This window comes from Chanos chanos, chromosome 1, assembly GCF_902362185.1.
Source record: "Chanos chanos chromosome 1, fChaCha1.1, whole genome shotgun sequence".
Lineage (NCBI taxonomy): Eukaryota > Metazoa > Chordata > Actinopteri > Gonorynchiformes > Chanidae > Chanos > Chanos chanos.
In genome coordinates this window covers 49,193,887-49,205,990 of record NC_044495.1, presented here as the reverse complement: position 1 = coordinate 49,205,990, position 12,104 = coordinate 49,193,887, and the positions used below count along the sequence as shown (strand labels likewise).

At 43.1% G+C, this 12,104-nt stretch overlaps 1 protein-coding gene across 5 annotated transcripts; it reads right to left on the bottom strand.

The window, feature by feature from the left end:
• Window positions 1-354: 354 nt before the first annotated feature.
• Window positions 355-12,104, bottom strand: kif2a (kinesin family member 2a). 5 transcript variants are annotated; one of them, XM_030776687.1, is made up of 21 exons: window positions 12,044-12,104; window positions 10,292-10,386; window positions 9,779-9,895; window positions 9,218-9,272; window positions 8,794-8,895; window positions 7,732-7,832; window positions 7,394-7,489; window positions 6,734-6,788; window positions 6,279-6,441; window positions 5,834-5,924; window positions 5,248-5,311; window positions 5,057-5,148; window positions 4,734-4,876; window positions 3,941-4,145; window positions 3,390-3,500; window positions 3,218-3,285; window positions 2,671-2,783; window positions 1,532-1,692; window positions 1,039-1,140; window positions 626-761; window positions 355-520 (listed from the first exon to the last, which is right to left on the bottom strand). In XM_030776687.1, the coding sequence occupies exons 1-21, from the start codon at window positions 12,102-12,104 to the stop codon at window positions 435-437; spliced, it is 2,217 nt and encodes a 738-aa protein (XP_030632547.1). In that variant the 3' UTR covers window positions 355-434. The 5 variants fall into 5 exon arrangements, with proteins under 5 accessions (XP_030632547.1, XP_030632562.1, XP_030632554.1 ...); XM_030776702.1 differs by having other exon boundaries at window positions 1,532-1,703; window positions 2,691-2,783; XM_030776694.1 differs by having other exon boundaries at window positions 1,532-1,675; window positions 2,660-2,783; window positions 8,794-8,892.

Sequence of the window (12,104 nt, the reverse complement as noted above, 5' to 3'; positions counted from 1 at the left end):
CTATTTTATTAAAAGAGAGAAAGAGAGAGAGAGAAAAAAAACCTTTCCCTTCATTCACATGTGAGTGTTGTAATGCTTGAAGTGTCCCACCTGTGATTGAGAGAAAGTCAAACTTCACAACTTCTCTGTAAACTACGCAAACAGCCTCAAAGATGCATGTTCCTGTTGTCTTTTGTTCAATGGGAAATGACTTGAAGTAAAAGCTAAGTGTTTTTGTAATCGTTTTCTCTGGTACCCTCAGCTATTTCCATACATTTGCTCTTTTCCTAAGGTCCCTTTTCTGATTGGTTGACTGCACGTATCTGTTTGTTTCAGGGCTTGAATGGAGCAGATAGTTAAAATGGCTGGGGGTACTGAGAGAATGAAAGGTTGACTTCAAACACTAGACGTGTAGCAGTCATCCTCTTGCGGGTGGGGAGGTGGGGGCTCTCTGTTTAAAGAGCGCGTGGTCTCTTGGGATTAATCTGCTTACTGGCTTGTTCTTCTTCTTGGAGCGCCGAACGGAAAGATCTCACTTTGTCTGTTCGGAGAATTAAACACACGTGTGACATCGCACATAACAAAACGCTACAGGCTATTAAAAGTTATGGTAAAGGCGTGAAGGTTGTGCGTGAGAGATCGTTACCTCTGAGTTCGATGAGGACTTCGATCTTCTGATCCAGGATGTGCTCTAACTGAGAAGAGTAGGAGTCCACGTCGTAGTCCACCTCCTCCGTCATCTCCAAGAGAACCCTCTCGTCCTCCAGCCACCTGAATGTCTCCTACAGAGGAGAAAAAAAAAACACATCTGTCAGTCAAGGCAATGAACACATGACAATCCCTCATGTCTTTTAACAATAATTATTCATACTTGGAAAGCACACTGTGCCAAAAAAAAAAAAAGAAAAATCAGATAGCAGAGAGGGAAGTGTGAACAGTAATGCAGCTCTACTGTGGAGTCCTTACAAACACGCGCAATGCTTGTCTTGAGGTTGTGAGTGTTTGATTAGCGAGCTAACAGTGGGGGGGGGGCGGACGGCGGACAGGAGACTGTCTGACCTTGAACACGGTTCTGTGATCCTCCAGCACCTGCTCCTCCATCTCCACCAGCTGGGACACCGCCTCATGGAAGGTAAAGAGCTGAGGTGACACCTCCTCTTCCTGTTAGGTCAGGACAAATACAACAACCTTTCATTACCACACCTCGTCCAGTCAGGCTCCACGCTACAAGTGTGACAACGACCAGACTGTTTTAAGAAGTATTTCACAGTGAATGCAAATTGGTTTTTTTCTCTTGTCATTTATTATTTAACAAAAGTGAAGTGAAACCGGTCACGTAGGCCGCCTGACTAAAACGTGTTACGCAAACGTAAAGCATCCAAAAATAGGTCAAACACAGAAGTTCCTCCGGGCTTTGAGTACTGCTGCTTCTTCCTTTGAGGACTCTGAGGACTACAGCCCTTTGCCCCATAGAAAGAGCTCCTATTAACTCTGGGTGACTGGAGTGGCACGTCTGTAAGGGGCTGGAGTGTGTCTGGGGTCCCTTCCTTACATTCTGTTCGCACAGCAGTTTGAGGTCGTCTCTCTGGGGCGAGTTCCTCAGGTCCCATTCCTCCTCCATCACATCCAACTGATTGCTGATGTTAGTGTTGGGACGCACCCCCTCCGTCACCGCGTTGGGGTCCACGGTTAGTTCCTTAACCCTGCGTGGAGGGGACAGACAGGGATTCAACTGTGTGCCTGGATCAGGCATGTGGGTTTTCTGTAAGCCATGCTGATGTTACAGAGACCATGCACAGTAAGCAGGATTAAACCTGACATGACTTCTACTCCTCTGGGCTGGTCTCACCATCTACTCCTCAATTCAGCAAACAAACAAGCTAGGGTATGTCGCTCTCAATGAAAGTACACGGTTTCTGCTTTAAAGTGCCAGAAAAGAAAGGAAAATCTAAGAAGGCACTTGAATTTTAGCAAAGACTAACAAATACGAGTTCCTTGGTGCAACCAGTCAGACAGAGACGTCATATACAGATTGAGCTGCACTTTCACAGGTCACATTAGTACCATCAGTAATCAATTATAAAACATGGCATTGTGACATTATCACTGATGTATTTTATTATGTTTCATGTGATAACATCATAATCAAAAATGTGCTTTAAAGAACTATACAGCGCTGAATACTTGCACAGCCTGGATACAGGCTGTAACTGTGTGAGTCATGTGATCTGTCCATGAAAATGTCCATGATGACACACTCAATTTACTGTCTACCAACTCTCAACGACATGTCCACCCTACGCTGTGAATACTTATTAAACCTTCCATGTGTCAGTTACCTCCACGTTCTGAAAGGAAGAGAGCACGACAACCAACATTATCACAGATTAAAAGTGAGAGGCATGCAACGGTAAATAAACACACAGAGGAGACTGTGTAACAGGCAGAAGTGTAAAATTGCAGAGAAAATGAAAGGAGAAAGAGGGTTAAGCACATGTGGGTCCGATGATCAAAAGGAAGCAATGAGACAGCACGACTGAAATCACTGGAAACATCTGACATGTTACAGCGTGTGGCAGGAGCAGGGAGCATTTGGCGGAGGGCAAGTCTGTGGCCATTACGAGTACGTTTAGCAGGTGACGGTAAATAGTGAGAACAGAGCTGTTTGCAGGGAGGTGACAGGCAGGTGGAAGGGGGCGGGTATAAGCGAGTCATCATACTCATAGGTAGGAGAGAGTTCAGAGCGGTTTCCTCCCCCCTGTGAGAAGGGGATGTCTGAGGGACTAATTCCAAACTCCTTTACTCTATGGGCAGCCAATCAGAGCACAGCAGGAAAGACAAAGAGAGAGAGACAGAGAGAGAGAGAGACAGAAAGAGAGAGACAGAGAGAGAGAGACAGAGAGAGAGACAGAGAGAGAGAGACAGAGAGGAGAAAAGTCAAGAAATAGAGAGAGAAAAAAAGAGACAAAGAAACTCTTTCCCCAACGAGGCTAATTCTACAGGTACCACCAACACGTTTCTATTAAAATAAACGAAGGCAGATCCCCGAGCACTCAATAACACATACACTTTACAAACTTTTCTGCCCACAAAAGTAAATATTTGACTGCATTCTGAAAACTGCACAGGGGAATTATGTTAAAGAAAACAACAGACTATCACTCCCTTTAGCTGTTAGTAACTCTTTTTCTACACATGGCTATGGCAAGGTACACAGAGACAGGTAGCTTTGACACACCTGTTGGCATATCGTAGTGTGTTCAGGGTGTTCTCACATGAGGCCATCCCAGGAGAGATAGTGGCAATCTGAACAAAGATATGAAGTTTCGAGGTTTCACAACACACAGGAGACAAAAAGAGTTTAAAGTACAGGTTTTTTTAGGCAAGTGTACAACAACACTCAAACTTACCATACATGTTCTGGAATTTTCCCCAATGAAAGAGTCTCTGAGAACCTGGGTCAGCTTACTGGCTCGAAACGGTGTGTGTGGTTTGTTCCGACCCAAGGCCCTGATACACTCCTGTTCCAAACGATGTACATTTCAATACACGTTTCAGACTGATAACGTTGAAAGCAAACAACATTTCTGTCATAAACAAGGACTTAAGCTACAGCTACGACAGATGACTGCGTTTTTGTTGTGTGAAGTGTGTTAAGAATCATTAGAACCAATGAAATGGCATGGTAGGATTTTGTTAAGATAAAACACACAAAGGAAGATGAAATCCCTCTGGTCAGAATGGTCCGTGCTCACATTTAACCGAGGACAAAGTCAAGGATAACGTCAGTAAAAAACAAAACAGAAGAGTGGAAGATGGTAAAAAAAAAAAAACAAAGCAGACAAGTAAACATGTCGTAGAGAAAACACAGTGCACTCTCTGCGTGGTTAATCCTCAACACAGACACATTCTGCTGCTAAAGCGTTGGGCATCAGCGGACTAATGACTGCAATTTTCTAACCTTAAGAGCGAGCAGGCTTTTGTTGATCTCCGCGCCCTCCAGTCGGGTCTGCCGGTCGGCGCTGGAGGTGTCGGCGCCGCGCTCGTTTCCCGCCAGGTCGATCAGCGAAAATTTGCCGTGCATCTTCCCCTTCCTGCGCAGAATGATCTGGAAGACGGCGTGGCTACGGGACGAGTGAGCGTTGGCCGAAGTCTGACCAGACGTTCTGAAAAAAGACGGTGAAAAAGTCGGAGGACAAGACGCAGTTAGAACGGCTTTGAAAAGGCTAGGACTAGTCCACCCATCGTTTAGATTCTTTAGTGCAGCAGCGTCCAGTGGCAGGACTCCAGTCCTCCACAATGTCTGCAGTCTTTCAGAAAACCACACACCAGCTGCCTGACGTCAGTGCTGAGCTCAGGCCACAGGGGAAATAAGTAGTCAAGTCAGGTGGTGTGGTGTGTCACTGTATCACACTTCTGATGACAGCACAGAGCCCTGATGTCTGACAGTTCTGTTTAAGAACACAGGTATGACTGGCCAGTCTCTAGTCTTTTCTTGGCCTCAGGCTGATTACTCAGGTAGGAACAGAAAAAACAACTTCCTTGGTACTTATGAGGAGGAACAATGGTCATAACTGTCAAACGTGCATTCCTTTACATCCTACAGGAAGTGAACAAACGCTTCAATGCCAAAACCTAGAACTGTGACTTCTGACGTTACATGAGTTACCGCTGTACATACATTTGAAGATAAGAGGACAGAGAGAGAGAGAGAGAGAAAAAAAAAGCATTCAGTTGAACTCCTCCGGTTTTACCTGCAGCTGTTTCCTATTTCGATAAGCTTGAGGACATCCTCAGTGCATTTGACCTCTCGCTCCTGCAGTCCGACCACCTGTACCTGCTGCTTCCCATCCTCCAGCACCCGCAGTTTGGCCTTACGATTCAACAGGTCAAACACCTGCAACGGCGCCGCAAGAGAGCCTGCTTTTAACAAACGCTTTAGGCGATCGGCGAGAACCGTTAACGTTGACGTCACAAGAAAAGGTGCGCGAGGTTTCCCCTCAGGGCTCCATATCTGAAATTCCTCTCTCAGAGCAGACAAAAGCTATTTCAAAACAGCTTTAGTACAACCACTTGCCTTTCCGCTGTAGATTTCAAAAAAGGTGGCGTACACCTGCAGATCCAGCTTTTTGTAGTTGGGTTTCTTCAGCATGAGGAAAACGTCCCTGGCTGTGTGGATATGAGTAAGAGAGCGGAAAAGTTTAAGAGAATGACAGGAACAGTTTTAACCATCCAAACACAAAGACTGCCTCACGGAGGTTAGGCTACCTGCTAATGCATAGATTCCTTTTGAGCAGTCCTGGTTCTTTCCAGAAAAATCTCCTCCCATAGTCTGGAACGCAAAGCAAATCATTTGCAATTGGACCAGGTTATACACGCAGCCCAGGGCAGAGATGTGTCTATCAGAGGAAAGGACAGAAGCCTGTACACTGCAGTGTGTTTCACAGACAATCATTTAAATCAGAATAAATTTTCACTGGGTCCAGATATTGACTTTATGTCAGGCTAAAAACGGGTTTGGGACAACTGCCCAGTGTGCAGACTTCAGTCCTTCCTACATTTTAAATCCTGAGTGAATAGCATGTTCCACAAATCCTGAGAACAGTCTGAACTGAACAACACACTAAACATCCTTTCAAAAAGCATTTGTTCAGAGAGTAATGAGGTACATGAAACAAAACTCAATTTTCATAATTGGTGTACATATTGCTTTTTCTAAATGTAAGAGGCTTAAGATGAGGTTATGGGTAAAGCAGTGATGTTGCAGGTGTAATGTAAACAGACAGGCTACCCACTCTCTATTTGAATAGATTACTATGCAAATAGAGTCCTTATAAGGATCTGGAAGACTTACATGAGTTTTTCCACTGCCTGTTTGTCCATAGGCGAAACATGTGGCCATTCCTCTCTCAAAGATAGTCTCCACCAGTGGCCTGGCTGTGAACCTGCAGGTCAAGAGTGTCTATAGCTTACTGTACATTTACAATAGCAACGCATTCTACCACTGTTCACACTTCCTCAAAGGTGGTACATCTTCCCAGATGCTTCCCAGCTCCTTACTCAATTTAAGGATAAACATATGAAGTTCCTTTTTCTTTTGATCTCAAAAATGATTTTACTATCTTTCCTTAAATTACAGCAAACTCTGTTCATTGCGTCTTGCTTTGACTGGTTAATATGTAAGTCACATTAAGTCTCCACAAGATTAAGCACACGGATAGACTAATCTGTATTTTCAATGGCGTTGTATCTTTCTTAATTCTAACTGCTAAAAGACTGTTTTGTTTGTTTTTTTTTACCTGTAAACCATTTCATTCGTTGCACTGTCATCGAAGGCGTAGTCGAAGCGAAAGGTCTGGTTCTCTAGAAAGCGAGTCAAGTCCACTTTCTGTTTGGGCTCGTGAACCATCACCACGTCTTTACTGGGAATTGTGATCACATCCAGTTCCTTCACAGAAAGTTCTAGAAGATCAAAGTGGACATGCTGACATCCCAGAACACAGACCAGCACTGAAAATAACTGCCTGAAAATACTCAACTAAAATGACGTAAAAGACACAGACAAAGATAAGCCCTTCATGCTGAGGACAGGAAAGGAAAATGAAAATGACAAAATTATCTTGATTACCGAGCTTAAAATTCCTTAAGTGGGTGACATTTCCATTCATCAGCTAATCAGAGTTTTAAGGAGACTTTAGTGTACCCACTGTGAAAAGTGTATTAGTTTTTTTTCCTGTTTTGTCTTTTGTTTTACCTTTTTTATTGAGGGGGCGTTTCCTTACACAAACACATATTCTATGTTCTTCAATCTGATGGGAAAAAAAAATTAATAAGTTTACATATATGCCCATTCTCTTTTCTACATCAGTGTAAACAAGCAAAATCAAAAACACAGGAGAAACTTTTCTGATTTCATTAAGATCTAACCCAGCTTTGTGATGAGCTTTGTCTGGTGTCATTGTTGTTAAGAGTTATGTGTAGGAACATGTGTGTGTTTTTAGCTTGTAGTTGTTAAAGAGTTATGTGAATGAATGTGTGTGTGTTGCTTGTAGTTGTTAAAGAGTTATGTGAATGAATGTGTGTGTGTTGCTTGTAGTTGTTAAAGAGTTATGTGAATGAATATGTGTGTGTAGTTTGTAGTTGTTAAAGAGTTATGTGAAGAAAGGTGTGTGTGTGTAGTTTGTGGTTGTTAAGAGTTATGTGAATGAATGTGTGTGTGTAGTTTGTGGTTGTTAAGAGCTATGAGAAGGAATGTGTGTGTGTGTAGTTTGTAACTGTTAAGAGTTATGTGAAGAAAGGTGTGTGTGTGAAGTCTGTCGCTGTTAAGAGTTACGTGAAGAAAGGTGTGTGTGTAGTTTGTAGTTGTGAAAGAGTTATGTGAAGGATCGTGTGTGTGTGTGTAGTTTATACTCACCAGGTCGGCGGTGGTTAATGGTCGATAGTCTAGGCTGGCTCGGAAATCTCTGATCATCTGCATTATTTCATAGTTGGGAATTGTCGTGTCAACCTCCTTCAGAATGAAACAAAACATTACATTATCATCACTCAACTGTCCAATTCACTGTCGTCCAATGACATTCTTCACATTCTGGAATTAGGAGATAAGCTTCCAAATGAAAAGAGACCAGAGAGACTTTTTTCCCCCTCTTTTTTTGTTGAGCAGGGTTTGTCTCCTCTTAGTTCAGTCAGAGGCTTGGCTTTCGTCAGGAGATGAGTTCCTTTGTGACAAGGAGAGAAAAAAATGAGTCAAACCTGCGCTCTTTTCTCTCTCAGCTCTTGTTGCTGTAGCCTCCTCCGCTCTCTCTTCTCTTGCAGTTTCTCTACTTCCTTCACACAGTTTGACTTCCTCCTGGCTGTGAGGGGAAAGGAAAGGCAGAAAAAAACCCCAAAAACATAAATAAACAATCGTGTATGAACAAAAGCAACAGTCTTAGAGCCAGAGAGTGTCTCTGGGAGTCTCTCTGTAGAGAGGAACAGTATGTCCATAGAGAAGCCGCCCAGGTCCTGACAGCTGGCAGGCAGTACCATCAGCCAACAGGCCAGCGTCTTGAAAGAGTTTTATTCTCAGGGCCTGTTCTCTTTAACCCACTTGCTCAACGCCAACACAAGCCTCCACTCTAATGAGAGGAAGTCCATTACAATCTGACCATCACAACCTGAATCATTTCAAAATCAAGTACTAATATGATGTAAACAATTCCAGATAAAGTCATTTTCATTCTTCAAGAATTTTGTTGCAGGCTGAACTTATCCATCTTCTTCTACATAAGATTGTAACAATCTGTGAATTCAGAACTTAATTGGCTAAATTAGGCTTGTATGTTGGTAAGTAGTTGCCACCACCCAAATACATAAATAAACAAATGAAAAAAAAAAACCTTTTAAAAGCCCCAGGGCACAGAATTTGAGCTCACTCTTAATTCCACGTTAAGGCAGCAGCCCGACTCACACCGGTAAGCCGCAGAAATTCAGAGCAAGCGGATTAATGAGAGCTCATTTCCGCTGGAGGGGGTACAGTTCCAGGCCAGGTCAGTGCCCCAGCAAGGGGCGACAGCATAGTGCAAAATCTCACTCTTGATTTTACAGAGACTGCAATAACCAAACCAGATGCACCCCCTCCACACACACACGCACACACTGGAGTGCTTACACAGCATGATTTAAGCCCCTGAGCAAATATGGTCCAAACTACAGCATTTCTCTCTGTGATTTGGTACAACCGTACCACATGTGTTAACCACTTATTTAGTAGTCCAATATGAAGGAACACTGAACAGATGCTGGATGTGGGCGTGGCATGGGGTACATCTTTACCATTGGCTAGCTGTTGCTGCTGGGTGGGTTGCTGGGACGGAGGGGGAGGCGCTGTCTCTTGCTGAGCCTGGTACCCAGGTCGGGCTCGCGTTGACCCAGCTGCTCACCAAAAAACACACACATGCGCACACACACACACACACGTGCACACACACACACACACACACACACGCGCACACACACACACACACACACACGAACACACACACACACACGCACACGCACACGCACACGCACACACACACGCACACACACACACGCACACGCACACGCACACACACACACAGTTGAGAGAATACAGGATTGAAATTACAGTAAGTGTAGAGAGACATGCACATACACTCACACCCAGAGTCAAAACTATTACACAGTAATTATTACATAATGACTGGACAGTTAAAGAGAAAAACGCAAACACACACACCTCTATTATCTCTGGACGGGGGCTCCAACTTACTGGGCGCAACAGTCCTCCGATTCTGCATGGAATTTAACCATTACATTAAATTATTATTCAAACAGAGAGAATATTATATCATACTTATAGCTGAACTTCACAAAAATGAAGTGGCAAACAATTAAGCACTCAAGCAGCAATTTTTTTTTTTTATTCTGTTTACGTGGCATTTCTGTCCAGAGCGTTTGCATGTGCAACATTAGGCCCCGGGTCTGAGTGCATTAGATTGTTTGTTTGTTTTTCTTTTTCTCTACATTATCGATTCAGTGGACCACAGCGCTCAATCCACACTGGTTCATGTTACCAGCCTTCACTTCTACACTCACCAAATTCACAAAGGCTTATGTCACTCAGCACGCCTTTACCTTTCCAAACTCGTATGACAACGACATGAGATCGTGTTGGTTTCTTTCCCGGAATTCACGTCACGTATACCTCCACTAAAACTACAGGCCACATCCTAAATATGAACGATTTGCATTTACAGCTCACAGGCTCCTAATTGTGTGGTGCAGACCCAGTCCTGACCTTAGGTATCTTGTTGACCTTGACAGCACTGGGAGGGGGCGGGGTCACAGGGCTGGAGGAGATCTCCTCCTCAGGAGCAACGTCTGGGTTTAGTGCAAATATACATTCCAAGTCAATCTGTTCACAGAGCAGAGGTACAGTCAGGAGCATAGCACAGTACAGCTGAGTGTCCCATTAGAATGTTACAACACCTGTAGTAAAATATATTGTGTATACATCACTGCTGCTGGTGAAAAGAACTAATAGTGAGTCTTTAATTTAAAGCTGTTGGTCATTCCATAGACTTCTTTGTAAAGAACTAACCACGAAATCCTATTGGCGAGTAGGAATAGAACACATGATGGTGGGTATATGCTAAGTGTGGACAATGGATTACAAGGGACATAACAGTTTTCAAGAGTTTGAGTACAACATGGCAGTACATCCATGTCCTAAAACAGTAGAATGCTGTATCTTACATTATTAATAATGTTATGGGCTGAGAGAAATCTGCAGCTGTTTTTTTTTTTTTACCTCTTTCCCTTTGGTGTCTCCATTCTCTATCCATTCCACTGTTACACTTTCATTGTCTTCGTTTAGTGAGGTCACCATTGCTTGGTGTATTCGTCCTACGAGAAATAACAACAAACTTGTATGATAAATGTGAAACGTAAGCAAAATGTTTGAAGTCCCAACTCCGGAGACTTGCGTCTGCCTGCTTTCAACCTAACGTCCAGGCGACGCGAGTGGCAAAGTGCTTACATAAAGCGTGACCCTGAAGGGGTTTTTTCATTTATATCCTGCGGAAGAGACTGAGAGAAAAAGGAGCAGAGCTCTTTCTCTTCCGACATCTCTTCTGTAAGTCCACTATCTGGACCTGAAAAGTCCCTACGCGCCACAGAGTGGAAACAACAATGTTCCTGTATCCATTATTTAACGGCATTCCTCACATGTCTCTGCCTCGCAATAATTGAATAGCACCAACAGCCATTAAGAGCAATATTATGCAAGAAAGATGTCAGATGAACATCAACGTGGAACACAAAACCTCTATAAAGACGAAAAAACCATCTCTTTACCCCAATATAATATATTAATACATATATACAGTATATACTAGTATAATATAACCCTATACGACTTCTGATTACTAAAACGAAAAGGACAAACTAACGCCATAGTTTGTAAAAATCTAGGTGTTGATTTAATTGATGCAGGAGACCCAGTCAGTTAAACACCAACAATACTTTTCTCTCATAAAAGAGAAATGGTATAGTTAACTCCACGACTGTTCTCGGACTTCTGTAAATTTTGATTTCACACAAGAAAGGAACTTGAGCTTTTCTTGCATTATTGGTTTAACTAGAGTACAGTGAGGACTGACCTCTCACTACATTGAAAGCTATCTGCAGATGCAGATAAAGCTATCACGTATCCTGAAGACTGTGTGGCCACAGATTCTTGGAGAAAAAAAACTATTTAAGCTTTTCAACCTGTAAAAGCTTAAGAGTATATCTCAGCCTGAGGTCTGTAAGCACAATTTAAGCACAATTGCACGCGTTAACAAAGACATGGGCGATGCTGACATCCATAACGTCATTGGCACTCGCAGACCTGTGTTAATCAGCTAGTTAGCAGTTATAGTTGTGCCTGAAAAACGCTACTTAGCCTGAACGAATGTTAATTCTCCACCATCAGTAAGCTGGGTTAACTATCTTGGCAACAGGCAGGTAAATAAAGATGGTCTAACTAAATACCGAAGCCGGAGTGCGCGGGGCTTGCTGACAAAGTTTTCACGATAACAGAGCTTGTTGATCTGAGTTCTGACGTCATCTAAATTAACTAGTTTACTTGGCGAAGTTAGCTAGTTTACGTTTCAAATTATTTAGGTCATCGTCAGATGCGACAAGCTAACCTAGCTAAGTACACACATAATTAAACCACACTGCTAGCTGTGTACATAACACCAACATACAGTTGCTGGGCAACTTGCTACCAGCAGCTATGTTTGATTCAAATCGGGATTATCGAAACTCCACCCGGGCAAAGATAGCTAACGTTCAGTTGCTACCCTCTTAGCTAGTACACGTCAAAGACACCGTTTGCTGTACACCTTCTACCGAGGCACATCAACAACAAAGGTCCTACCAGCTTTTGGAACTAGCTGGCTAGCTTGACAACTACAACAACTCCAGAATGGGGTAAAAAGAAGCCTTGGCGGTTGAATAAGTAGCTAGCAGCTAGACCGAAGAGTTGACTTCATACAGAAGTACGCTAATAACTTACCATCACTTCGCTTTATCTCAACGTATATACCGATGGAAATTCTGCCAAAATTAATCGCCAT

What these genes read in the sequence shown, in the direction of transcription:
- kif2a (XM_030776687.1), bottom strand. Translation starts at nt 12,104, where the DNA reads ATGGCGATTAATTTTGGCAGAATTTCCATCGGTATATACGTTGAGATA. An exon ending in TGAGAGAGAAAAGAGCGCAG is followed by an intron (nt 7,490 to 7,731) that starts GTTTGACTCATT and finishes TTCATTCTGAAG; the next exon opens with GAGGTTGACACGACAATTCC. An exon ending in AAAGCCTGCTCGCTCTTAAG is followed by an intron (nt 3,501 to 3,940) that starts GTTAGAAAATTG and finishes CGTTTGGAACAG; the next exon opens with GAGTGTATCAGGGCCTTGGG.